Here is a 27,006-nt window from a genome sequence, read left to right as displayed (position 1 = left end):
GGGAATGGGGGTGGGAATGGGATGGGGATGGGGATAGGATGGGACAGGGAGGCAGCAAAGCGCTTTCAGCCTGATGAGCTGCCTGCTGGACACACGGTGACCCCCCCCCCCCGAGGCCATTTTTCATCTTGGATAAGCTCCCAGGTCCACGCCAGCTGACCCAAGGACGGGGCTGGGAGGTGCAGGGTGACGGAGGGAGCGCAGCGAGCCCCGTCTGCCCCCGAAGGTGGCGATTCCTCCTCCAGGCCTCTTCTCCCCGCAGGACTCCAGGTGAGCTGGCTCCTTGCCATGAGCGGCCCCAGCGCCTTTGAACCCGGTGCCCAGTTTCACCCAGTCACTCCTCACCAGCATCCCTGGGGAAATACCGGAGCTGCGCTCTCACCCTTGGAAAAGCTTCAAAGCTTCGGGTTTTCTTTGGTGCTGGATCAACCTCGGGGCAGAGCTGTAGGAAACCAGGTTTCCTTATCGCAGCGCTGCGGTAAATAAAGCACCTCCTGTTTCTGCCGCCTCGAAGGGGCTGCTTCCTGCTGCTGGCCCCATCAGGATGTGGGAGCAGGGGTGCCCAGCTCAGCCCTGCCAGCACCGCTTGGTCCCGCAGCTCCCACCAGTATCGAGGTCAAACCAGTAGAAAACCAGCACTTTATTGGGGAAAGCGGCGTCTTACAAAGAGCAGCTGCAGCATAGTGCCCCAAAAAGTGGCTCTGCCACCTCCGAGAGCAGCAAAGGGACATAGGGAGGGCTGGGGACCTGCACCAGCCTGCCTGCAGCACCTGGGTCCCCCCACCCCAAATCTCCAGGCCTGGGGGCTTTTGCCAGGAGGGGAGGAAGAGGAGGAGTACGGCCTTGCACCCCTGCACAGCGAGCAGGGCTTTCATCCCGCTCCAAGGGCATCACCGTTACCAGTGCATCTTCTCCCTGTCATGTGTCACCATTGGGCTATTTGCGTATGCAAATCGGGGCTGATTTGGATGCCTGGCCTCTCGGGCTCTCATTAAAGTCACCGTACCCCATCATGCCCCGGGTACTGTGCTCGGGGGGCCGGCTGGGGCTCAGTCCCTGCGGCCCAGCGTGATGGTGCGGCCCTCGCACAGCCAGAAGACGGGGTAGAGCGGCTCGGTGAAGACGGCGTGGAAGCAGTGGATGAGCTGCGTCTCCTCCCCGAGCCCGTAGAAGGAAAGCAGCCCCCGGCCGTAATCCAGGCGGACCCCCAGCTCGGCGTAGAGCCGCTGCTGGATTTTCTCCTCCCGGCCCTTGTGCCAGGCCAGGTAGCCGTCCTCCCGCACCTGCAGCCCCCACGAGCCCCCGTCCAGCCCGATGCTGAACTTGTGGCCCGGCGGCTGCTGCCGGGGGAGGCCGCGGTACGTCACCCCCAGGATGACGGAGTGGCTGGAGGTGGTCACCTCCCAGTAGTGGCAGCCCTGCCCGTAGCCCTGCGCGCACAGCACCTGCCAGGGCTCGAAGGGGCTGCCCCGCTCCTGCCACCCGCCCGCGGCGCCGGTGCCGTGCTTGGCTCGCCGGTGGCCCTTCGACAGCTCCAGGTACTTGTTGGCCGTGTCGGGATCGAAGGTGAGGTTGCGGTGGTCTGGGGAGAGCGATGGCGTGGATGGGGCCGAAATGCTCGGTCCCACCTTAACACCTCCAGGCTTGCGCCAGCTGGAGCGGTTTAAGCTACATAGGGCTGCCCAAAACTAGAGGGGAACAACGCGCAGCTGGCTCAGAGGAGAAGAGGAGGGAGGTGGGGGCGATACCTGCCTGCCCCCTGGCTACGAGGAGCGGAACCAGAGCCCAGAAATAGCTGGGGGGGGCAGGAGGATGCCGCGCTTTACACGGCCCCTGGGGGGAAAGCAGAAACCCAGCAGCACCTAGCGAGCGTGTGGTGGCTCAGGGGTAATTTTGGAGAAGAGGTGCTCGATTTTAAGAGTAAAAAATAGGAGTGTGGGTGGAGGTGGAGGTGGGGAACCAGGTGGATGGTGAGCAAATATGGAACTGCAGGGAGTTACTCTCATCAGGTGGTGGCAACTCCTCCTGGCACTTGCCAGCCCCAGCACCCCACAGCAACCTGGCCCAGCTGCCTATTCTGGGCTTAGGTCTGCTGCTAATAAATAAGTTTTTTCTGTTTGTTTGCTTTTTTCTATTAATAACACTGAGAACAGCCTGTGGGACTTGATGGAAGGAATCCTTATAGGTCCCGTGTGCACCAATTGCCTTCCTGGGAAGAGTGTGACCTGAGCAAAGAGCCCCAAATACTCCATCCCTCCTTTTTTCAGCAAGGAGATGGGAGAAGGAACATTTAGGAAATGGTCCCTAAGGAATCAGAGCGGTTTCAGCCCAGGGAGGGGAAGGGAAGGGTGCAGCTGGACATGGGGGCCAGGAGATCTAGGGCATGATCTGCAGCGACCGACCCAATGCCAGGCGGTGGCAGCCCCCATTTTTATAGGAAAGCCAGTCCTGGTGCTGCTGTCCCCCTAACGAACCCCTTCCCAGTCCCACAGTGCCCCCCCCCCCCCCATGCTCCTCACCCTTCAGAAGCTCAGCTCGGATCTGGCACTTGGGGAGAGGGGTCGCCGCCTTCATCTCTGTCCCCTTGGACTGCACCGGGCCTGTGGGGGACGGGGACGCTGAGTGACGCCACCCAAAAACTCGTCCCTTGGATGGGAGGAGGAGGAGGAAATCGATCGTGTCCAGGCCTGAGAGGTGGCACATGCGCTGCCAGCAAGGAGGGGACACACAGGGGAGCCCCCCAGCCCCTCCTGTCCCCTTGATGCCCATCTGCTGGAAAGCAGCCGCGTGCTCCCATCCCGACCCCCTGCCCAGCATGGTGACGCTGGCCCGGGTGACGTGGAGCCCTGTGGGGTGGCCCCGTAAGCAGAGAGCTTACCTGGGACAACGGGGTCGGGGGCTTTGGGGGCCACGGCGTCGGGCAAATCCTCCAGCAGGAGCCGGGAGATGCCGGCGAGGATCTCGCTGACGGGCTCCACCACACCGGCCGCGTCGAACTGCACCGGGGGCGGCACCGCCAGGCTCTCCCAGGCCGGGAGCAGGGGGAATTCCTGCGGACGGACACACAGACACCCGGGCACCAGCCTGGGGAGGAGCAGCAGCTCCCAAACCTGCGCGCACACACCCTGCGTCTCCCCAGTGGGTGCCCCCAAAACGTCTACGGCCAGTGCTACGGGGCAAGGAGCGGGACCGTACCTCGAGGAAGGTCCTGTGGTCCGTGGTGCAGGCCAGCAGGTGCCGTGCCTGCTCCTGGTGCTGTCTGAGGGCGTCCAGGTGATCCTTCAGGGTGCTGGAGTCCTCCTCCACGCGCCCCAGCGCCGCCTCCAGCTCTTGCTCGACCTTGGCCACCATCTGACCCCGGAAAGCCTCCAGGCCTTTCTCCAGGTGGGTGAATTTGCTCAGGATCACCGATCTGAGCCCCTCGGAGGAGTCCTGGCGAGGAAGACCGGTGAGACCCAGCGCGCTCCCACCCGTGGCTCCAGCGCCGAGGCGGTCACGGCGTCACCTTGATGCTCTGCGTTCGCTCCTCCAGCTCCTGCAACGCCCGCTCGATCTTCTCCGACTCCTCCTGGGCTTCTTTCAGGGACTTTTCCAGAAGGGCCTGCAAAGGGGAGCACCAACACCCCGTAGCAGAGCGCGCTGCTGCTCGCTTTGCCCCCAGGAGCCTCCAGGACAAGGCTCACAGGGAAGGACGAGGCTTGGGAAGCAGGGGGGAGGCACAAAGTGGTTTTGCTTTGTTTTGTGTCTTTAGGGTTGTTTCCTCTAGATCGGGGGGGGGGGGGGGTGTCACAAATGTTAGTGATGTTTAACTTGTGCTGCTGGGTTCACCCAGCTCTCTGCCACTCCCCGGTGCCTGGGGGAGCCGCTGGGTGCTGGTGGCACCTCCAGGGCCCGTGGCAGTTCAGCTGAGGCTGGGCACAGCTCAGTGCGCGGTGATACATCGCAGCCCTGGCTTTGGGGTCAGCAGCGGAGGATGCTGCACCACGCACCCCGTTCGCCTCCCACCAGCCCGGTTTCCCACCTGCTTCCTGGAGTGCTCGTCCTCGAAGAGTGCCCGCCGGTGCCGCTGGCACTGCTGCACGGTGCAGACGCAGCAGATGCACCGCTGCTCCTCCTCGCAGTACAGCTCCAGCGGGCGCCCGTGCCGCGGGCACAGCCCGCCGTGGGCCGCCTCGCACCGCTGCACCCACGCCTTGCCCTCCCGCGCCAGCTCCACCAAGCTGCCCAGGGTCACGTTCTTCTTCAGCTCCAGCTGCGGCTCGCAGCTCCAGCGGCACTCGGGGCACGGGTAGCCCCGCTTGGCCCCGGCGGCCGCCTGCTCCTGCTTGCTCTTGTGGTCGCCGATGCAGCGCTCGCAGAAGTTGTGGCCGCAGGGCAAGGTGACGGGCACGGTGAAGAGCTCCAGGCAGATGGAGCACACCAGCTTCTCCGCCAGATTCGGCGAGACGGACAGAGCCATCTCGTCCCGGGGATCGGGGCAGCGAGGGAAAGAAGCCGGGGAAACAGAAACCCCGCTGGGGAAGGAGGAAGAGCTGGGTGACGCCGAGCTCAGAGGCGGGTCAGGGCTCCGAGCCAGGCGTACCCTTAAAGGGACACCCAGAGGGTGCCCGCTCGCCCCTCGGGCTCTGCCACCCGCTCCCCCGGGGACCAGCAGGACGCAAAGTGCAGCAGGGCGCTGCGGGAGGAGGAAGTGCCACGGTGACAGCGCGGGGAGATGTGTGCCAGAGGCTAACAGGATCCAAAGCAAGGCGTGCAGGAGTGAGTGTATTCCCATGGATACACGTTATTCTGTATTATTTAATTTCACTTTTTTTTTTTTCCCCCCCTTTGAGGGAGCTTCCTGGCATCCTCACCTTCGCCAGAGCCCAGTCCCTGAGCAGCGCAGGAGTTGTGCCTGACAGGGAGACCTCGGCACAGCACTGCTGGCACCTGCCGCCCTGTGAAGTGGCAGGTAGGGGTGCTCACGGCTGCTGCAGCCCCTTGTCCCCTCCCTCTGCGGTGACAAGGGCTGTGCCACGTCCCAGCCTTGCGTCTTTCCATCTCATCCAGCTCCTGCTGTTGGCTTGTGCCGCCGCGTGCAGCCACAGCTCCTTAGAGCCGGACACTCCTGGCCTGCTCCTTCCGACACCTGGGTGCACGTCGGCGGGTCTGTGCCCCAAAACACAACAAAGATTTCATCGGGGCGATCAGCCCCAGCTCAGGCAGCTGCTGGGGTCTGCTGCCTGGAGGTGACTGCGCTGCCATGCACCTCGCCCCTCCACCTTGTTTTTTACAGCTCAGTTTCACGGTAGATCTCCCCGCCTTCCAGTCCAAGCCTTATCTACTTGCCCTCGTGGGCGTATTATCGCTGTGTGCACACTCCCAGCCTGCAAAACATCGGCAGGCCAGCCCTAACCTGCAACAGTTTTGCAACCTCTGCATATGCCGTGGCTTTGCATTCACCTGCTGCAGCCGGGGCTCTCACTGCCAGCCGGCAGCAGGGCAGAGCCCCTTCCATACCGTGGGCGAGCTCGGAGTCAGCACCCCAGGCTGCAGGGACTCGGGGTCTGTCACAATTTGCTGCACCCCGCAGCACACCTTCAGCCACGACAGGCAGCAGCTTCCAAAACATTTATTTTGGCTGCATCAAGTTCTGGCCAAGTATTAAAAGCCGAGAGAGGAGCACAACGCGACCTTTTTCTGCCTGGGACTGCGCGAGACCAGCACCCCCGTTGCACCCCACCAGCTCATCCACCTCTGCTTAAACCAGACCACAGAACCCTTCAGGACAGAGTCCTGAGCAATGGCAGAGGGCGGGTGCTTCTGCACAAGCTCTTCTGCTTGCTGGAGGGTTTTAGGAAGAGAGGAACCTCAGATAAACTTACTGGGAGCTGGCAACAGGCAGCCGCAATGGCAGGAACATGCTGATTTTTGGGTGGGGTTATTTAAAACATGAGAACGGGGTTGTACTAAGGGCGTTACGAGGCAGAGCACAGAACCATAGAATAACAGAATATCCTGCGTTGGAAGGGGCCCATAAGGATCATCGAGTCCAACTCCTAGGAAAGCAGAAGAGAAAAAAAAAAAAGAAAGCAGAAAGAAAGCAGAGAAGAAAAAAAAAAGAAAGAAAAAGCAGAGCAGAAAGCACAGTGTCTGCAGCCTGGGTACAGCACAGGCTGCGGCAGGGTGCCAGGCCACCACCACGTCTGCCCCAGCCCCGCCAGCTCTGCATTTAATTGTTTATCCACAGCAGGCGAGGGCTGTCTGTGCGAGGGGAAGGAGACCGAGGTCCAAGCGCTTGGGTAGCTGTCAGGAGAGATTATCTTCCAAAACGTCTCCCTCGTACGTGTTTACCACCTGCGCGTCGCACTCTTCCCTCCCCACAGCACCCGAGAAGGGAAGGAGATCCAAAGGAGACCCAGGGCAGGGGAAGGGCTGCGCTTCCCTGCTGCGCCCCGCTGAGCTCCCCAGCTCCGCAGCGGCTGGCTGGCACACCGAGCTCTTCCCAGTAAAGACAGGACAGCGCCACCACCATTGCTCAGGGCGCGTTTAATCAGACTCGTCTCTTCCACAGGACTGCTGAAATGAAAGCTGGCACAGTCCTGAACCGCAGCACCGATAAGGGAAGGAGATGCAGGTTGGTTTAACCTTATTTTTCATAAACAGGCAAAAGGAGAACCGTGATCCTTCCAGAGAAGCCAGGCGGGACACTTCTGGGAGACTCTGTTCTGCCTCTGCTCCTCATCAGCCCCGCTACAGAACCAGTAGCAAGACTGCAGCCCGGATTTATTTTCATCGTGCTCTTAAATAGCCTTTTTCCCATGCGGCTGCCAGCACCGACTGCCCGTTGCCCTCAGCTGCACGCTTCCCAGCGCTGCCGGCAAAGAGGAACTCGGAGCCGAGGGACCGGGATTTTGTTGTCTCCCTCTAGAGGCGCAGACTTCTCCGGCCCACGGAGCTGTGTGAAGGCAGCAGCCCCACCTGCCGGGCCTGCTTGCAGCGGGCACCGGGGCGACGAGGTGGCTAGTAAATGCCGTAGGTGGGCTCCTCGGTGTCCCGGTACCTGTCCAGGTACCTCAGAGGCTGGTGGCGCGGGAACTTGACCTGCGGAGGATGGTAAACGGGCGGCCGCACGAATTCGAACACGGGCTCTCTCATATCTGCAAAGGGACCACGCAGACCGTCAGTGAGACGGCTCAGCCTCAAACCCCACGCCCTCCCCGTGAGATACGAGACCAGGGCTGCTCAAGCAAGCCCCAGTGAAGGCTCTCTTGACGTTATTTTAAAATGCTCCTTCAAAATGGCCTTTCAGAGGTTGTTCCCTCAGCCTACTGTCAGTCTGGAGGAAGATGGCTCAGTAATACCGGGTAACAGAGCTCTGACAGCCAGAACCAAGCGAGAGCTTACAGCGAGAGCTCATCCACCGATGGTGTGCGACACGCGCGGGGGCACACCCCAGCCCCTGACCGGCCCCGTGCAGCGCTCCCCCCCGCTGCATCTCTTACTGAGAAGCTGATGGAAGACCCAAGTAACGGAGCTGTCCCACTGACACTGGAAGAACGCCAGCCCCGCTGGGGTCATGCTGTCCTCGTGCTTCCTGTAGAAGTCAAACGTGCTAAAGGTGCGCATCTTGAGGCTGTGGCTGGAACGAGACACGAGCACGAGAGCTGAGGTGAAGCATGCTTCCTGCAGCACCCTGACAGCTCACAACTTCCCTACATCATCCCAGAGTCTATACAATAAACGTGCAAAAGGCAGTCACCAAAGGAAAACCTCCGAGCTTCTCCAGCTCTGCACAAACCTCCGCCCTAGGCAGGGCGAGCTGCTTTCTTAACAGCCTGGTTTAAAGCAACGGGACCCCGCGGTGCTTGCAGGGCTGGGGTTGGGGCTTCAGGTGGCACACGAGGTCAAAGCAGCTCAGAACAACCCCAGGGGCTGGGAGGAATTGCTCTGCTACAGCAGCACTAAGCACGTGGTCATACCAAGCGATAACAGCTCAGCCAAAGGAAGAGTGAAACTGCCCAGCGGAAGCCTGAATTACCACGGCGTCGGCCGAACGTCCTCGCTGAAATCTATGGGGCGTTCTTGCTTGAAGAGGAGGAAGACGAAGCGATGGTAGCCAGTTCCCATGGCGGGGAAGGGGGGCAAGTAGTGGCAGATCTCCTTGCCTGCCTTGATGTCGTTGCCTGGGATGTTTGTCCTGGACACAAACAAATTTAATTCATTAAATACCCATTCGTTCTCCTCCTTTACGACCAGCAGTTTCATCCCGGATTACAGGTCACCCCGAGCCACGCACTGATGTGACTGACAAGTGAATAGATAGCTCAGGCTGATTTCACTGGAAAAAAAATCACGTCCTGCGATTTGAACGCCAAACAGCAGTAACGTCTGGAACTACTGCATTTTCAGCAGGACCCAGAACAGCGGGTTAAAGAAGCTAATGGCAGGAGCATCAGGGAAAGTCAAGGACCACAAAAACACGACGCCAAGCTGCAAGAAGCAGCTCTGATGCCAATACTCACACCAGCCAGTGGAGGTACTCCGCGTCAGTCTCTCTTAAATGTCCATCTGCAAACACACACACGAAGACACCTTAGTGACAACTCCACGTCTGCATCAACCCCAAAGTGACAACGCCCGGATCCTCACGAAAAGGACCTCTCAGGTGGCGTTGGGTCAGTTGCTTCACTTCACCGTGCCCTGGCTTCCCAGCGCCAGCTAACCTACCTCCCTGGACAGACTGCCAAGGAAGAGGAGAGTTTGGGGGTAAACAAATGACTGGAGTCAGGGAACTGCCTGCTCCATACCATGACCTAAGCCCTGCTGCATCACTGTCCCATCTCTCAGCTGCTAGGCGTGGGGAGGCTACAAACCCTCCTGTGCAGGCAACCCATTGAGGTAACACTCAGTGCCCTGCAAACGTCCGTTTATTGTCTCACAAGTGACAGAAGGGCACAGAAACACTCAGAAAACAGAACTCCTGTGGTTTCTCTGAGCGTGTAGTCCCTCAAAGCAAGGAAATTCTAATTCCTTTCCAGTCTTTGAAGTGGTTTTCTGCACCTGGAGCTTAGGGGACAGCCCCTGCTTAGCAGCTGTCACATCATCTCTGACCGCGCAGCCAGAAGAAACAGGAGCTAAACAAAAGCAGAGTGCTACAACCCAATTTAAACACCTTTTTAAGAACCTTGAACTCACCTGGATTTGTGAGCAACAAAGTCCAGAGGGAGCCTTTATCTGCCTCGTATGACACTTCAGGGGGACTGGAAGCCTAAACATACAGACAATGGAAATCATTTGGAGAACAGGTTCCATTAAGATCAGGTCACGATTTCTAACCCAAAGAATGTGAATTTGTCATGGGCACGGTCATGCCAGAGTAACCCAGCTCCACCTGGAGAGCCCCACGAGTGTTAAGAGCCATCAGCCTGTCGATAGACAACGATCTCATTGCACGCCTCTGTCTTTATCCCATCCAAAAACCTTATTTCCTTCACCCCAGAAGAAATAGCCTCATAAAAGAACCCTTCCAGAAAGGACGGTGCCAATCAGAAGCACCTGACAGAAAGAAACAGGCTTCCCACGGGGCCAGGGTTGTTCCCACACCCCTCGCACACCTCTGTCGGAGTCACCATGTTCCCGTAGTACACCGGCACGAGGTGCTCATCTTCCTGGCTGTACTCCACTCTCAGGCTAACCCAGGGGGTGAAGGTGCCCTTCTGGAACAAGTCGCGGAATATCCCATAATATTCTGCCAGGCGCTGCCTGTGGAACGGGCCGCTGGTCTTCTCCCACTCCGCTCTGACCTCGTCGAGGGGGATGAGTACTGTGGAGAGAGAGAAACGCTGCAGGAGCTGCTGGGAGAGGGAGAAGCTGGGTCGGGGAGCAGCGGGGCACAGACCAGTCCGGAGCCGTGCTGCTCTTTCCATCTCGGCGTTTTGGTGGTTCTGCTTCAGGATCTTTTTTCTTTCCTTACGTTCCTTCAACAGCTTCCCATGTGGCAGGCCGATGTCAGTCTTTGGCTCTTTAAAGAGGGGTGAAAAGATCACGTGTGTGAAAAATCCGAATACCCGCCCCCAAAAGCACCCTGCAATATGCTCAGAAAGTGGAAGAAAGAGGCACAAAACTGCAGCTGTCAGTCGCTTGATTCCACCACCTCTGTCCTCCCTCTGCACCTCCACACTTCTGCTTTCTCCTCCTGCCCAGCTCCTTGCATGCCCAGATCCTGGAGTTTGCCAGCTGGTGAGCAGGTCTGGGGTCCTCAGCAGCCCACCCCAACTACATTACTTGCTGCACGTGGCTTAAAGGGCTGTTTTTTGGTTTGCTTTCTTGGATACTACTGGGCTTTCAAGAAGTCCCTTCCCTCCTCCATTCCATGTGTTTCAGCAGGTCCTGTCCAGCCTCTCTCCTTCTAGGAAACGGTTACCTACCTCCCTGAAAATATCCGTGCTCTGCAAAAAGGCCGACCTCATACCAAGACATTTCATCACATCTTCACAGACCTGCTTTTGGGGCCAACCCACCACGGCCCCAAAAACAGACAGTGCCCCTGACTTTCACCTTCACTGGAGCCCTTCCCGCGAGTACCTGGCTCGGGGCTGGCGTACTGCCGGTAGGTCTTCCACCACCGGGCCTTCCTGCCCTCCTTCTCCGCCTGCCTGAAGTACCGAGTGAAGCTGCGGTACTTCTCCAGCGCCTCCAAGTTGCCGACATCGATCTGCTCGTTCGGCATCGGGCCCAGCGGGGCCGCCCACCTGCAGAGAGCAGCTGAAGAAGGAAAAGCTTTAGGAACAGAGCTTTAGGAACAGAGCTTTAGGAACAGAGCTTTAGGAACAGAGCTTTAGGAACAGAGCCTTAGGAACAGAGCCTTAGGAACAGAGCCTTAGGAACAGAGCCTTAGGAACAGAGCCCGAGGAGGGGCGAGGGGCCGCACGGAGGCCCCGGGGCCACAGCAGGCCGCATGTTGCCCCCCCCCCCCCCCCGGCCTCCCGGACCCGCCCCCCCGGGCCTGCCCGCGGTCCCCCCCGGGGACACCGTGCCCCGAGGCCGCCCCCAGCCCCGTGCCCGTGCCCGTCTCACCGGCGGTGCCGAAGGCCCGGGCTCCCCTCAGGGCCGCGCTCAGCAGGGGCGCCGCCATGATGCGCGCCGCCCTCAGGGGAAGGGCCCCGTTGCCACGGCAACCACGGCTGCGCCGCGCGGGGCCCGCCGCGCAAGGCCCCCCCCGCCCGTTGCCATAGCAACGGGGCTGCCCCGCGCGGCGCCTGCCTCGAACTTTCTCCCCTCCCCTCAGCGCTGGGGTCCCCCCGGGGTCCAGCCCCAAGCCCCAGGGACCACCCCCCTCCTTCCCCTCACGTTAGCCACGAGGCCAAAAAAGAAAAAAACCCTGAGGGACCGAGGCCTGACCTGCTGTGGGAAAGGACTTAAGGCTCTGCTCAGAAACATTTTTTAATTAAAAGTCAGCGTTATGCCTTCAAAGTGGCGTTATTTATTGTTTGTTCTCTCGTCCCCCGTTTGCCCGGCCCAGCAGTCTGCTCAGGGGACACAGCCAGCTCCTCAGGCTGACAGAGGCGACGTGTTGTAGGATGCTTTCGTCAGGGTCTCCAGGAAGAACCGCTCGTCCTCCAGGAAATCGCGGTCCTGAGAAGAGAGGGGCAAGGCTCAGCGAGCGGACCCCAAGGAGCCGTCCCTGCCTGGCACAGGAGCTGGCAGGGCAGCAGGGGGCTGGCAGGAGGGGAGGAGGACATCACGAAACCAGAGTGCAAGAGAGCAGGCAGGGGTAGGGCGAAGAATGGCAACGCCACCGAGCCACGGGGGCTATGGAGGAACCCGAGACAAGAAGCAAGGATCCACTTGTCTGCTTCTGGGATCGCTCCTCTGGGTGCCCACGGCTTCTACAAGCCCGCCCAGCCCAGCCCAGAGGCACTTTTAGCAGGCACCCGTCCTGTGGCTTCACCCAGCCCTGCTCCCCGCCTGCTGGCCTGAAGCCCCTTCCAGCCCCCTCACCTGCTGGGCCCTGTGCTTCAGCAGCAGCAGTTTGGCGTAGAGCTCTGCGGGGCCGGCCGTGCCTGCACTCCTGGGCCTGCGGAATGCCCTAGCAGGAGGTGGAAAGCCTGCAACGAGAGCCCGAGGGTGCAGCCCTGCCGCCGTTAGAGGAAGGCAGATGGAGGAAACGAAGCATCCCTTCTTTGCTGCCTTAAAGTCCCCATAACGGAGTCATCCTCAGTCTCTGAGCACAAATGGGTTTTAGCCCACCTGCCTCTTCCTTCCCGACCCCTTCTGCTCCCTCTTGGCATTGCCCTGGCTCACAGAGCTCAACTGAGATCCTTAAGAGGATATGGGGCCAGCACCAACTCAGATCTGATGTTTGTGTACAGGGGAGCTGAAACAGCCCCCAAGAGTACCCCAAGACTCCCAAGATGTGAAATAAAAGCGCAGCTGCCCCCCCCATCACCCTTACTCAGCATGCCGGAGAGGCCCTTGGTGGGGGCACCGAGGTCCTGGTCTGTGGGCAGCAGCAGCGTGGGGTTGGTGGGCAGCTCCTCGCGCAGCTGCTCAAGCTGCCTCCTCTGGTGAGCCATGCTCAGCCGCTCCTGCCCCAGCCCCAGGAGAGAAGGAGAGAGGTTGGCGGCAAAGGTTCAGGCCCTCGGTATGGCAGCCCCAGTCCAAGAAGGGAAGGTGAGGGGGGGTTACCTGGTGCAGACGCTGTTCCTGCTGCTTCAGCTGCTCCAGATGCTGCTGCATGACCTGCAGCCGGGTCTGGTGCTCGGACTCCAGCCTGCACGCCTCCCGCAGGGCTTGCTCCCCTTCCTCGTACTTCTGGGATGAGAGCTGCAAGGCACAGAGGATGGAGACAGGGCTCCTTGCTTTGTGCGTTCCCTCATTCCCCTCCCAGGACAGGACTAGGATGCACGACCTCAGGAGGGGTGTGATACCCCGGCTTTGTTGCCAGCCCGTGTGCAGCTGCGAAACGCAGCTCGGGTGCTCCACTGACCTTGTTTACGCTTTTGATCTCCTCCTCCCGCTGCCGGATGCGCAGCGCAGCCCCTTTCACCTTCTCCTTCTCCAGCCTCAGCTCGTGCCAGGCCTCGTCCAGCAGCTCCCTGTCCCTCGCCAGCTGCTCCTCCTTGGCCTTCAGCTCACGGCCCCATATCTTCAGCTCTGCCTGCTCCTGGGATGGGTATGGGGGCAAACAATTTGTTACCAGACCTGTCCTGGACACTGTCTCCTATCTTTCCAAGTGATAGGAGGTCTGCTCCTGCTGAGCAACTTGTGGGCACCAGGCCTGGGTTGCAGAGCAACGCCAAGCAGCACCCTCATCCACCTCCGCTTTGGGACCAAGGACTGGCAGGGCTGGGACTGTGTACACGCACACACACACCTTCTCTGGAAGGGAAGGCGCCCCTCCCCTCAGCACATCGCACACCCTAAAACATGCTCAAGGTGTGTCAGTTTGTCAGCAGTGGAAATAACCAGCTAAATAGTTATTTATTACCACAGTGGTAGCCCTGAGAAACGCAGCTGTGACACACCGTGCGATATCCCCTCTGAACAGCCCCGGGAGGGAGCAGAACTGGCTCTGGACACATCCGCATGGCGTGGTGAGGCTTGGCTTAACCCATCACGGCTGCTTCCTCTCACCCGACGTGGATCTTACAGCGGAGGAGGCTGAGCCTGGCCTGGCTGCCCCAACTCCTCCCAGGCAAAGGGGAGAGGCAGACGGGACTGATGTCAAGATGTCAACCTACATCAACACCTACAACCAGCTGGTAAGAGCTGCCCCTGGAAGAGCCCGATTCTCACCACCAGACCCAGTGGGATGCCTCCATCCTAAACACCTGAACCCAGCTGTGAACCTCTCCCCATGACCCTGTGGGGGAGCCGAGCTGCCTGCCAGGCAGCGCTGGGTGCCGCGGGAAGGGGCTCTGGGGCCGTACCTTGGCCAGGCTGATGATGGTGCCCTCTCTCTGGGAGTCCATCTGCAGGGCTCGGTCTATATCGCGCTCCATCCGCTCCTTGCTCAGCTGCTGCTGGGTGTGGAATTCGGCCCACTCCACTGCCAGCTTCCGGCGCTCCTCTGAGCACTTCTGCATCACCGACTTCTGCTCCTCCAGCAAAGCGCTCTGGAGAGCATCGGAAGAGGGAGAGAGACGGCACTAAGTCCCCCAGCCACAGGATTTTCTCCTTTAACCCATCCCTGTCACTAAACCCCGTGTAACATCTCCATGTAACATCAGCCAAGCACCCGTCTCTTTCATCCACCACACACCACGGTGCAGCCCCAAGCAGACTGGTGAGATGTGAAAAGCACCCGGAGATGTCTGCCCCGTCTCACCTTCGCCCTCTCCAGCTCTGCTCGCTCCATGGAGAGCTGCTGGGTCATCACTCGCCGCTGCTCCTCCAGTGAGTGCTGCAGCGATTCCACCTTGGATTGCTCTGCTGTCGCCCTCCATCGCTCCTGGTCCAGGCACACAGGAGAGACAGATGCCATTCACAGGCTCCAGACCAAGGATCTCCAACGGCAGAGTAATCATCCTCCCCATGCCCAGAGGGCACGACATGCACTCACCTGCTCCAGCAGCCGAGTCTGCTCGCTCAGCCTGGCCTCCATTTTGGCGATCACCTCCTGGAGTCGGCTCCGCTCCTCCTCCATGTCCCTCTGCTGCTGTGACAGCCTGTCCTGGAGCACTGGGGAGAGGCAGCAGCAGCGCTGTGAGCTGAGGTGTCCGACAACCAAGGCAGGCAGAGTTTTTCCAGCCTGGGCTCCCGCCCTCTGGCTGCGTCAGGACAACACTCCCCATTTTCTGGGTGCAGGGACCCCGCAGCCATTTCAGCCCAGGAGAAGGGCAGACGTACCCCTGAGCTGCTCGTCCCGCTGCCGGGCCCCCATGGCCAGCTCCTGGGAGGTGGTGTGGTGCGTGGCCTCCACCTTGTGCGAGAGGTTATGCAGGTCGCTGGAGAACTTCTCCATCTGCTCAATGACACCATTCAGAGACCTGCGGAGAGGAGCACTTGTGGGAGGGACATGCTTCATCGCACTGCGGTGGAGAAGGGCATTTGTGGGTGGTTTCTGGCCCAAGGCTGGTTTCCTGTAGGGCAGGGAACAAAGTGGCCAGGGCTCAGCGTGGGGATGTGACAGCGGTCATCGGTACCTGGTGTGCGAAGTGGCGCTGGTCACCGCATCGATCTCCTGGTCTTTGAGCCGCTTCAGCCGCTGGAGCTGCTCTTCGTGGTCTTTGCGCATCTCCTGAACAGACGACCTGCAGGGCACGGAGGAAGGAGCCCATGAGGGGCTGCTGCAAACTGGCGCTCCCTGTGACGGGCACCGTGGCAAAGACTTCATTATGGGGCTGAGCTGGGGCATCCCACTGACAGCATTCACATCTGGGATGGACTACATCTGGGGGTCGTGGGTCACTTTGCTGAAAACTGTTCTCTCTCATAAACTATGTAGACAACAGTGACTTAGGGACCTGAATAAAAGGTATTTGGGGGAGATAAAATGCTTGGATCTCCTTCTTTCAAAATACAATGCATTCACTCCGAAATGATACCTCCTGCCAGATCTCCCTCTGCCCATCTGTGAAGCAAATCCCATTCCAAAGGCCACCAAGCTGCCCCCAACCCAGTGCTCCTGGAGCCTGTTTTTTCCTTTCGCTGTGTCCCCAAACCATTCCCTAGACAGGGGAAGATTAGACTAGCACCGTGTGTGTGCCATGCTCACCTCTGCAGCTCTCGCAGCCGCTCCAGCTCCCGGGCGCTCTGCTGCTCCAGCGTGGCCACACGCTGCTGGTGCTGTGCCACCAGCTCTGCCCGGGCCCGCTCTGCGTCCTGGCTCTGCGACAGCAGCTGGGCCGCCAGCTGCTCCTTCTCCCGCCGCAGCCTCTCCTCTCGCTGCCCGTAAGTCTCCTCCACCACCTTCATCTGGCTCCTGCCCGGAGACCCACAAGGGGGTCACGGTGAGGAAGAAATGCTGCTTTCACGGCGTTACCTGGTGCCCTCCACCCAAAGTGCACATGGGGATTTAGCGAGCAGATTGGTGTCACTGTGTGAGCAGGGAAACTGAGGCACGGGGCACTTCGCTTGCTCTGGTCTGAGCCCTCGACCCTCCCACTCCCACCCCGTGAGGTGCCCTGGTTGGGGACATGCTGGCAATGGGACTGCCCCCTCCTCCTATCACCCACGGGACAGGGCTGCTGAGAGCAGACCCTCACCTTGGCCCACCTGTGGGTCCCCACCCGGCCAAAACTGATGTGGCTTTTTGCTTGCTCACCTCAGGGACAGATTTGGGAAGCAGCCCAGCCCTCCCACACCAGGGAAGGAGGACAGGACTACAGGCAAGGTTACAACAGAGGGGACAGCTGTGGGCAAGAGCCCGGTACCTGTGTGCTCTCTCAAGGAGATCCAGGTCCTCCTGGTGCCGCTGCTTGAGACTCTCCAGCAACAGCTTGTGCTGCGTCCGCTCCAGCTCCAGTATCCGGACCTGGGGGGCACCCAGGGGAGAAGGTCCTGGTGCTGCCCTGGGTATGGAGTTCCCAAAACACCACCTGGCAGCGGCAGGCATTCCCAGACTGGGAGGTTTCTACTCTCTCCCCTGCCATCCTGATGCCGTTTGGAGCAGATATGGCTCCTTTCCTCCCACTGGGTTATTTGTGCTCCCCCAAGGACCACTTTTTTTTTTTTTTTTTTATTTGTGCCCCCCCAGGTGAGGCAATGGGGCTCACCTGACTCTCCAGCTCCACCACACGGGCCTGGGTGCTGAGCAGTGTCGCCTGACAGCCCGTCACATCCTGATAGACCTGCGCTGAGGGAGCCCCCAGCCTCCTCTCGTGCAGCGAGCCCTGGGCTGGGGACTCAGCCTGTGGAGACGGAGAGAGAAGACCAAGACCCTTCAGGATCAGCAGCTTTGCAGCGTGGCCATCAGTTCCCAAGGGAACATGGCCTCACCTGCAGCTGCGGGGCAGCCTGAAGGGGTGCCCTGGGGGTGGTAACCTGCAGAGACACACGGATGCTCTCAGGGAGGTAAATGCTGACTCTGGGAAGAATCCATCCCCAGTGATCTCTTTCCTACCCTTCTCCAGCCCAACACTGCCGCTGACCTGGGTCTCCTCTCCCCAGGTAACGCTTAGCAGCCCCTACCCAAACACAAGCCCGCCAGGCTCTTCTTTGCTGGGGGCAGTGTTTGGGTGCTGGTGAGTCCGCAGGGCTGACCCATGAGCACTGCCCTGATCCTGCGCCTCTAGATACGGTCCCAGCAGACCTACCTGAGCAAGTGGGGCAGGGCCCAGCACCTCCTGCTTTGCTGGGGATGCTGCTGCAGGGCCTGAAAGTATAACAAATTCATCTTTTGGACACGGCAATGGAAACCATCCCCTTCCAGAAGGACGAGGGTCCAAGTCTCTCGGGCAGAGAAGGGTCCTGCTCTGCTCCAGCAGCTGACCATGGGGACAGCTGGGCTGCCCAAATTGGATCACGCTCCTGCCCAAACTGACCCACCACGTGAAACGCACCGTTGGCGCTGGCATCTCTTGGGGGATCTCCCTTTGCAGGCTCCGACGGGTGAGCTGAAGCTTGTGTCGCAGTGCTGAGCCAGGGGACCGGGTGCCTGCGTGGGCACAGACACGTGTGAACGATGCACAGCAATGTCACAGCTCAGGGAAGAGGCGCTTGGGTGTTATTTTTTTAAAGTTTAAAGCTTGGCTGTTCCACTTTGAGCAAATAACTAGCCAAAGGTCCTTCAGAGCTGCCTTCCCTCCCCGTTACGGGGTCTCGGACCAAACTGACCACTGCTGGCCACTGGCTCTCCCCTCTCCCCCCTCTCACTTAGCTGCTTTCTGCAGGACCCCTCTCCCAGGATGCCTGAAACACGAAGGAAGCCTTACCCAGAGCTGTCTGCGCTCGCTGCCTTGTCCTGCAGGGCAGCTGCCTGCGGTGGTGGTGGTGCTCCTGCGTTGGTGGTTGGCTGGCTGCAAGCAAAAAGCATCATATGTGGCAGAACTGAGGAGATGATGAAAACCCAGATCCTTTTCCCCAGTGCCTCACCGGTGAAAGCCTCCGTCCCACCCTGCTGTGGCAGGATTCAGCCTTTTGGTGGCAAGTGGAGCAAAGACACCCCAAAACCTCTATCATCTGTGTTCCTCCTCACCGCATCCAACCACTTCCCCTGGGCTGCACATCCCTGCCCGAAACACATCTGTTTGTCTGCACACTGCCTTGGAGTCCCCACTTGAATGGCACAAGTCTAAGTCTGTGCAAAACCCAAACTGGAAGACGTGGTTTGCCTGGAACTAGGAGGAATGAAGGGGATGTCCGGGCAGGAACGAGGAGCACAGGGTGGGCCCTGGGGATGTGCTGATCCAGGACAGCTCCAAAGGACCCAGGGCAGCGTGTGAAATCTTGGCTGCAACTGGAAGAAGAAGGGCCCAGAGGTGGGACAGGCAGTGGGCTGGATCAGCGGGAGAAGGTCCTGCATTATTACCCCAACGTGAGACGAGAAAGCACTTAAAATTAATTCCTTAAATCCAAGCCAAGGCTTTCTGAGGTCCTGCTGGAGCAGCTACGCATGGAACAAACAGGAGACGCTGATCGTGCCCTTACCTGGAGGGAGGGTGGGGGTCTGTTTTTTTGCTCGGGGTCTCCAAGGGCACAGCACTTCTCTCCTGGGCCTTTGCCTGCGCTTGGGCTTTCTTGCGAGACAAAGCAGCACTCAGCCAGTTCTCCTCTTCCACATGGGTGGATTTAGGGGCTTCTCCCTCCGTGGCCGCGAGCTGGCGGGGGCTCACCACAGGACTGGCCTTAGCTGGAGATGGTGGCTCCGAATCCACAAAGTCCTCATCCTTCAGGCCCAGCCAGTCACCCCCAGCCCTGCTGGCCCGCACGGGGCTCTGGCTGGCTGCAGGAGGAGGTTTGGAGCGTGAGTCCAGTTTTGGTTCGCTGACGTTCTCAGATGAAAACCTGCCACAAGGAGAGGGAGTTGCATGCCTGCCTGCAAGGGTACCCTGCCAGCGTAGCTGGTAGTTGGAGCTACAGAAGCACACGGAGCACAATACCTCACAGACTGCCTCCTTGACGGCCGGCCCTCGGGCGTGGAGGCCACCGTGGGCTGGTAGGCTCCAAAGACAAATTCCTCCTCGTCCCAGCCCTCTTCCTTCTCTGTTCAGACAAGCAGCCTTGAGTCAGTGCCCAGAGGAGCAGCCAGCTGCAAAGACACCGGCCCTCCTCCTCCTCCTCCCCTGCAATTCCCACTGGGATCGCAGCCGCTGGGAAAACACTGCTGGAAACATCCTCCCCAGAAACCTACGAGCAACACGCTTCCCACTGCGGCTGGGAAAAGGATCTTTATTAGGAATCAGCCCACGTCCAAACGTGCCTGAGTTACTCGGTAGATTACCAATCATTACCTGAGCTGCAGCAACTGTGCAAACGCCCTCAGTCTGCTTCCAGGCCACATAAACATTTTGCATTGGCCACCTTCCCCGTGGGGCTGACAGAAAGCTCATTAGCAACCCTACTCACCACTACAAAAAGGGTATTTGTCCTGCAAGGGCGTTAGAAATCCATCTCGCTATCCTGAGCCAACACCGTCACCTCTCTGGACCATCCCAGCATCCCTGGCTGTGCTCACCTGGCTGCTTTTGGTATTTCTTATCCAGTTTGAACTCCTTGCACTCTCCCGTGCCCGGCCGCTCCAGGATTTTGGCGACGGAGCCTCTTCCCAGTAACTCATCCAGCTTGGAGCGGGCTGGACGCACCTCCTCCCTGTTAAGGACAGAGCAGCAGATGGGTTTCTTCAAGAGGCAGGGCCGTCCCAGAACACACGGCCTTGCCAGGGCGTTCTGACTTTTCTCTGAAATGAGGTTGCTCCTGCTCCTTTCTGGGACCCAAGGACAGAAGCTTTGAAGTTCTCCAGCAACCCCCACCCGCTTTTCAGCAGCTGCCACTGAGTGTGGAGGCACCATCTCACATCCAAGCCGTCCCCAGCTTTACTCCCACTGCGTTTTCATTGCCCACGAATGTCACCTTACTCTTCTGCCTTCTTTCCCTGCTTCTGGTCTCCTTTTGGGCTGTTACCAAATCCCAGTGCATCCATCAGGTCATCACCATCATCTTCAAATGTGAGCTCCTCCCTCCTCCGGACTGGGGCTGCCGCGTGAAGGGGTGTCTGGGGTGGGGGTGGCTCTGGGGGTGGGATCACAGACAGAAGGAAGTTTGATCAGGGTTTAAAAAAAAAACAAAAAACACAGAAAATACAGGAAATCAAAGCAGCCCTGTCTACTCTTTTCTCTAAGTCACTTTTAAATAGTGCTTCTCTGCGACCAAAGCCCACAGTGAATGACGAAGTGGCAATGCACTCCTTCCTGGTCTGTGGCCACACATCTATTGATGGGACAACGCTGGGTTTTGTGAACATGGGGTTTCTGGCTAACACCAGATTTTTAGCTTTGCAAGTTTCTAATCAGATAATTGTGCCTCCCCACAAATGAGTCCTTACTCCACGAGTGCGCCCTAGACCTTGCCCTAACCCACCAGGGGCTGTTTGTGTCCCTCTCTGCAGCAGAGCAGATTTATTGGGGTGCAGGGGGATTCTAGGGGGCTATCAGATCCATTAACATCCCTACTGCAGGAACAAGAGGGATGGTGCCTAAACACAGCCACTGAACGCCTGGATCCAACCCAGAGGTGCCCTGAACAGGCTTTGGCTTGGGCTGGAAATGCTCACAGCCAGCTCTACTCTGCCCCAGTAAACTTGTTCTCATTTGGCAAGGCACGAAACAGGTTGAACAAGGTCACGTGTAAGATCTGAACCTCCGTTCCCAGAAAGGAAAGGTCAGTGCTGTAACCTACGGCACACTGGAAATATCAGGCCCTCAGTGAGCCGTACTACAGTTCACCCCGCCACAAAGCTGCTCTATAACTGACCGTGCTGGTTAACACCAGATGGGGCTAGGTGGCTTTCAATTTCATCAGTTTGGACCTCACACAAACCAGTCCAGGTTGCTGATTTGAATACAAAAAGGATGTGTTGAGCATGCCTACTTACCTTTGTCTTTGCTCGGTTCTGTTTTTTTCTCAGGGACACTTTCACAGCCTCTTGGAGCTGGTTTCTTGGGAGCATCCTGCTCCTCATCAGATAAAAGCCCAGCTAAAGGATCGTCTAAATCTGGGAATTACCCCATAGGGTCAGGAAAGGAGAATAATATCAGCAACAATGAAACAAACAAAAAACAACAAACCCAACCCTATTCAGAAGAACAATTCTGTACTAAGCCATGCACTACCCCCACCAGGAGCACATGAGACAGGAGACCAGTTTTGCCCAAAGCCACAACTGCAGATTCTGCAAGGATACCCTACAGTATCCCTGAATTTTAAACATTCAGTGACTATATTTCTGTTCATTTTTTCCGCGTTTTCCTTCTCCTAGAAGAAAATAACCCAAGATGTGGGTGCTTTAACACTTGGCCATTGTTCAGACAAAGAAAAAAGGGAGAAGAAAGCCCTCTCGCCAGCTTCACCTAAAGCCCACTGGGCTTAGTGATTTTAACTGTGCTTTAACCAAGATCTGACTTGGACAATCAGATCTCATCTGTACGAGGAAACCTCTTCTCCAGCCTCCCCTTTCGGAAGTTGGATGGGATCCCTCTCTGATACAAAGGTGTCTGAGTGTAACAGACAGACATTGAAAAACAAAGCACACAGGAAAACACAATTGCAAAGAGATGCCCTCAGGAATCACGTTCCAGTCCTGGAGAAGGCCTAAAAGCTCTCCCGTTCCCACCTTACATATGGGAACTCCAGCAGCAGAGACCGGCGCTGTATTTTTTTTTTCCTCTGTTCACCTTTGTGGGATTAGATCTGCACCAGAACCATAGGAGTGAAGGGCTCTGTATCTCATTAACCAGCCAAGCCTCCAGTTTACAGCAGAGGCCAGCTATGGGCAAAGGGCAAGGACAGAGTTCTCAGTTGCCGCCAGGCATCTATGAGCTGAAGTGAAGCGAGATCCTACCTTCAAAGTTAAATTTCTTATACGGTCGGGAAGCAGGTGGGGATGAGAGTGGCTTCTTTTCTGGCACAGGTTCAGACTCTCCTAGAAAGAGAGACCACAGCTCGCTCAGACAGGGCACTGCAGACACAGGTGCCCCTACCCTATCCCAGGTGAAGGTCACTTTTCTTTTTTCTTTAGCAGCCCCCTAAAAGCACATGTTGTGACAGACAGTGCCCCTGTGACCCTATGGGGTGGGAACATCTCTAGAGGAGCCTCCTTGCAGAAAAGAAGAAAAGTGCCTCAGGAGGAGGACAGTTTGGGGACCACTGTATCTTAAATGCAACCCCTCTGGCTCTCCTTCCAGGCCGATCAAGCAGATCCCACTAGAAACACTTTGCAAGGCACCAGGGAGCCACTAAATGGCATTTGGCAGGCAGCTGCAGCATGGCTCTTGTCACTACTGATGTTATCACAGCAACAAGAGGCTGGGACAGGGATCTCCCAAGGGATAACGCACAGCCAGAGTAATGCTCTGTCTGTGACAGTCCCCAAAAGGGACCAGAGGAAAAGAATGTGGGGAACAAATACACTTTTTATTCGCTATCTAGCATCTAAATACCCCATGCTTGTTTGCAATCAGGCTGTGAAAAGAAGAGCAGAGCTTCCTTTTTACCTTTCTCAGGAGCTGGCACCTTCCCTGAAGTTTTTACTGCTCCTTCAGAGGAGTCACATTTCCCAGGGCCTTTTGTGGCTGCCTTCCCAGGCCCAGAACTGGGTTTTGATATTCCCAGGAGATCAGCTTCCATGTCATCCATGTCCTGGAAAGCAACAGGACGAGGATGGGAGCAGGGTGAGTGATCGCCAGGCCATCACAAGGACCGTTCCTCAGGGAAACGGGCAGGGTGGCTGGTGCTGGGGCTGAGATGATGGGTACTTGTGCACTTACCTTCAGGGTTTGCAGCACAGCTTGTGGGTCTGCATCAGAGACACTGGATCCCTGCATGCCAGAGAGGGGAGAGATCAGACAGACAGGCTTCAGAAACTCATCACCCCAGAAACAGCAGCCTGGTGTTCAGGACCCCCATCATCTGCATCTACCAGAGGACCAGGGTAAATTGCTCCAACACTCAGAGCCCTGGTTCTCCTCACTTTATGAGAACACATGCTTAATTCCTTCTGTTGCATTCCTTATTGGAAGTCCCCTGTGCCTTGAATCCTTTGCTCACATCCTGCTGTCCCTGGGAGAAGTGTCAGGAACGTTGCTTTGGGTTAGGGTCCACCTCGTCCAAGGCACCTGGAAGCCCTCCTCCCATTTTCCACCCACACCCCTGTCCCATCTTCCCCACCCCGCAGACGGGTCACCTCTTCAGCCGAACTTCACGGTTCCTCCCTGATATCCCACTGCTGACTTGGACGGGGCAATGCTAGGGGTAAACTTGGCCCAGCTCACCTCCAGCCCTCAGGATACCCATTCTCTCTCTCAAAGTTTTGGGCTCACCTCTGCAGATTCCACATCCTCTGCAGGGAGTTTGCTGAAGAAATCATCCTCCGGAAAGGACCTGTGACACAAGCCTAGGGGTTAGCAGCACATGGGAGCTGGGGAAAAAGGCTAAAAACAGCACTAGGAATAAAGAAATAGTGCTGGGACTGCTACATTTAAGCAAGTAATGGAGATTTACAGAAGATGTACAGGCCTTGGGGGCACTCAGCTCTTGCTGGAAAACTTCAGGCTCTGGGTTCCCAGCTCTCAAAGCCATCACAGGTAACTCCTTCCCACGTAATCGCTACTAGGGCAGGGAGTGAGGTGAAGGAGACAAGGACGGGGCAGGTCAGAAGGACGTGGGGAGCGCAGAGAGCTCTCCGAACGGGAGAGGCTGTGTTTGAAAGGTACTTACTTCTTGCTGGCCTGCAAGCTGGTGCCCCGGGCTCTCCCACTGCTGACAACGGCCGGCTGGGAAGGTCTAGTAGATTTAACAGGGGCTTCGTCTGAAAATAAGACAGGGAGAGATTAGGGTGACAGACACAGGCACTCCAAAAGGGAATTTGCTGTTCCCTAATGGGCCAAAGAGGCTTTGAAGTGGATATGCTTCACTCTGCCCCCCCCAAGCTGATGTCCAACCCTACTCAATGGCCTCTGGGAAGCTGCACTCAGCTCTGCTCCCTGCTTCATCCCCCCTCACAACTGGAGCTCCCTTGGAGAGCAATGGCTCTTGCACCAGCACCTCCTGCTCCCAGGAAGGAACAGTATGAGGATGCTGCCCTTCCAGCTGCAGAAAAGGTGCACTTTACCATCGTATCCCAGGAGGTCACCCAACACGTCATCGATGGAGCCTAGAACGAGACAAATTACAGGAGCTGAGGCAGGTGGGCGCACCAAGCAGGTGTAGAAAAACTCCCTATTTCAATAGGCTTGCTCTTTTGAAATCCCCCAGAACAGGCTTGATTTCAAGCATCATCAGGCCCTCCTTGCCAGCCTAGAGAGAATTGCCAGGACCATGACTTGGTCCAATATTTCATAGATGATTTAGCTTCACTTAACCAAAAATGCTATTTTTTTCTTTATCGAGTGCGCCAGCTGCTTTCCATTCAGATAGTCACTGGCCACAAGCAGCACTTAATCTGTGAGCCCCACAGCATCTAAGAGCCCCTGGGCAACCCAAAAGCACCGCAGTATTCAGGCCTACAAGAGGCTTCTAAACAAGGACTTGGGGAGCAGCTGGGGGGAAGAACTAAAATAAATGCTTTTGTTCTCCTCTGGATTTAGGGAAGTCTCCAAGAAAGGGAATTTAGGATCACAATAAGCAAATCCAATCAACCTGAGAGGCACGTGAGCATTATTGGTTCAGGAAGAGCATAATACGCTGAGCAGTAGCTTTCAGACATGGCTCATAAAATTATTTTGGTAGCCACGACTGCTGCCTGATCCTAGTGCCCCCCATCTGCTCTGTTCCACGTATTCTTAGCAGATCAAAGCACCTACGGACAGTGAAAGGAAAACACAAACACGTACGTACCTCTTAAACTTTTCTTGGACTTTGCAGCCTATAGAGAAAGACAAATTCCCTCATTACAAAACAAAGCAGATCTGACCTGGATTTTCCCCAAAAAAACCACTACAGCCATAGGCAAGTTGCTCCAGAGAACCCCATACGCAGTAGTGAAGCCCTCCTCCTGCCCATGCTATTTGGGAAATGGCACATGAAATGCTAGGAACTGCAGATATTTACAACTTCTGAGAGAGCCCAGCGAGCACGCAAGCTGAGCAGAAGCCTCTAGCCCCTGGGACCACTTCTGCCTCCATACAGAGGTGCCAGAGCATCGAATTTGGATGTCCCAGGCCTGCGTTGTGCCGTATCACACTCACCATCGCAGAATTTCTGCCTTCCCGTGCTGTGACAGGTCTGGTTATACGTCCATCCAAGCTGCACCTCGCAGGGGGTCTAACACCACTGCTCACATCCGCACCAACCTCCTACCTGCAGCAAGAGGAAGATTTATTGATTTGCTTTTAAAGCTAGCTGTTCCTCTATTAAACAGACTTCCCTTCTACAGCCTGCCAGACTGCCTCTGTGCTGCTCAGACCTCTCTAAGCCACTTAAAGCAAGTCTTAATATGAGTTTAATAAAAAAATGAAAAAACTGGGCAGTTTTGAGCTCCTGCAGCAATTTGCACAGGGAACGTCCCACCAACACCACGGAGATGCTCCGCAAAATAACCGGAGCGAGCCTGCCCATCCATGGAGCTCAGGGGGCGACTCCTGCCCCATCCACGACCCAGGCGACCACCCCCGGGGCTCAGGGGCTGGCGAGGGCAGAAGGACAGGAGCCCTCTCCCCTCTGGGCGAGGGGCACTGGGGGGGCTCCAACGGGAGGGGCAGCCAACCCCAATTAACCCGGGCTGAAAGCAGAGGGGGACGAGGGGAGCCCGCAGGTCTCACACCAGGAACCCCCCCCCTCCCCAGACACCTCCATGCCCCCCGGTGCCGGGCCACCCGCTGCCCGCCCGACCCCCAGCGCCCCGCTCCCCGGGCCCGCACCGCGCCGGGCGCCTCAGGCCGGGGGAGGCCGCAGGCCCCGGCCCGGCCCTTCCCCTCACGGGGCGCTGGGAAGCGCAGTCTCCGCCGGGCTCAGGCAGCGAACTACAGCTCCCAGCAGCTCCAGCAGCTCCCAGCAGCCGGGGCCGGGCGGCTGAAGGCCCCCCCGGGGTCTTTCTCCCCCTCTTGGAGCGGCGGGAGGCAGCGGGATGGGGCAGGGAGGGTCCAAATCTGCAGCCCAGCTCCAGTCCTTCCAGTGCCTGGCTGATAAAAGGGACAATCTCCTACCTGAAGCCCCTCTTCAAGGCGCTCAGGAACCGGTTCAAAGCCCCAGTTACAAGCTGGCCGATGTAAGGGGGCGGGTAGCTGGGGAATCGCCTCAAGCAGCGCTGTTTAAGGTTGTTATTTCAAGAGCACAGACCTCACACTACGTAAGCGTGGCAGCCACTGCCTTCAAGCTTAGTAGGAGGAAAAATACAGGCTGGATCCACAAACCTCAAGGAGAAGCTGTGAATACCCCCCTTTAGCAGTGCTCTTTCTGTTAAAGCTGCTCCTTGCAGCCTAGGACAGTTTGCTGGCTGAACTACAAGTAGGGACCACGCAGAAGTAGTGACCATCGAGAGGCAAGATGAAGCAGATCTAACGCCAGCAGTCAGCGCAGCAAGGTGTGCTGGTACTGCTAAAATCAACTAATGGGTAACAGTAGAAGTTTAGTTTTTTTGTTTTGTTTTTAAAAAAGGTTAATTTCTCACTCTTACCAAAGCTAGGGCCAGGACAAAGCCAGCCCTGCTCCTGAGGCTGCTCCAGCCTTTTTAAGTTTCTACTCAAGTTACTTCCAGAAAAGCCGTGGGGAAATGCCCTTGAAATCTTACATCCTGCGGACCCATACACCAGCGATTTTCACCAACTGTAGTGCCAGTCCGTGTGCATACATAGGCTCCTTCTGAAGATTTCACCCAATGCTGCAGTTTTAGGAGTATACCACTCACATCAGACTGAAAACCATACTCAG

General features: G+C 57.5%; 3 protein-coding genes across 10 annotated transcripts; all 3 read right to left on the bottom strand.

Annotated features, from left to right (window-relative positions):
* Positions 1–624: 624 nt before the first annotated feature.
* TRIM65 (tripartite motif containing 65) lies at positions 625–6,372 on the bottom strand. The gene is made up of 6 exons (XM_083805555.1): positions 4,022–6,372; positions 3,506–3,601; positions 3,196–3,432; positions 2,879–3,050; positions 2,520–2,600; positions 625–1,582 (listed from the first exon to the last, which is right to left on the bottom strand). Exons 1-6 carry the CDS (start codon positions 4,772–4,774, stop codon positions 1,050–1,052), a joined length of 1,872 nt encoding a protein of 623 aa, XP_083661681.1. The 5' UTR covers positions 4,775–6,372; the 3' UTR covers positions 625–1,049.
* A 136-nt stretch (positions 6,373–6,508) lies between these two features.
* Positions 6,509–11,213, bottom strand: MRPL38 (mitochondrial ribosomal protein L38). Its single transcript, XM_083805566.1, has 9 exons — positions 11,059–11,213; positions 10,567–10,746; positions 9,881–10,003; positions 9,597–9,805; positions 9,178–9,250; positions 8,505–8,550; positions 8,021–8,179; positions 7,485–7,621; positions 6,509–7,139 (listed from the first exon to the last, which is right to left on the bottom strand). The coding sequence occupies exons 1-9, from the start codon at positions 11,114–11,116 to the stop codon at positions 7,003–7,005; spliced, it is 1,122 nt and encodes a 373-aa protein (XP_083661692.1). The 5' UTR covers positions 11,117–11,213; the 3' UTR covers positions 6,509–7,002.
* Positions 11,214–11,411: 198 nt separating this feature from the next.
* FBF1 (Fas binding factor 1) lies at positions 11,412–26,630 on the bottom strand. Of its 8 annotated transcripts, XM_083805497.1 has the most exons (32): positions 25,998–26,140; positions 25,326–25,437; positions 24,976–25,003; positions 24,251–24,292; positions 23,857–23,947; positions 23,641–23,745; positions 23,460–23,520; positions 22,908–22,958; positions 22,635–22,779; positions 21,983–22,063; positions 21,017–21,136; positions 20,001–20,154; positions 19,601–19,734; positions 19,026–19,128; positions 18,574–18,930; positions 17,859–17,942; positions 17,487–17,581; positions 17,241–17,299; positions 16,924–16,968; positions 16,701–16,835; positions 16,359–16,459; positions 15,701–15,907; positions 15,129–15,236; positions 14,833–14,972; positions 14,546–14,664; positions 14,312–14,434; positions 13,914–14,099; positions 12,971–13,147; positions 12,670–12,807; positions 12,437–12,569; positions 11,983–12,089; positions 11,412–11,616 (listed from the first exon to the last, which is right to left on the bottom strand). In XM_083805497.1, exons 9-32 carry the CDS (start codon positions 22,774–22,776, stop codon positions 11,533–11,535), a joined length of 3,132 nt encoding a protein of 1,043 aa, XP_083661623.1. In that variant the 5' UTR covers positions 22,777–22,779; positions 22,908–22,958; positions 23,460–23,520; positions 23,641–23,745; positions 23,857–23,947; positions 24,251–24,292; positions 24,976–25,003; positions 25,326–25,437; positions 25,998–26,140; the 3' UTR covers positions 11,412–11,532. The 8 variants fall into 8 exon arrangements, with proteins under 8 accessions (XP_083661623.1, XP_083661621.1, XP_083661619.1 ...); XM_083805495.1 differs by lacking the exons at positions 23,641–23,745; positions 25,998–26,140 and adding an exon at positions 26,283–26,630; XM_083805493.1 differs by lacking the exon at positions 23,641–23,745.
* Between the last annotated feature and the right edge of the window lie 376 nt (positions 26,631–27,006).

This window comes from Anser anser (assembly GCF_964211835.1).
Source record: "Anser anser genome assembly, chromosome: 19".
Lineage (NCBI taxonomy): Eukaryota > Metazoa > Chordata > Aves > Anseriformes > Anatidae > Anser > Anser anser.
The sequence above is the reverse complement of the archived record's forward strand: the minus strand, read 5'-3'. Positions and strand labels throughout refer to the sequence as shown.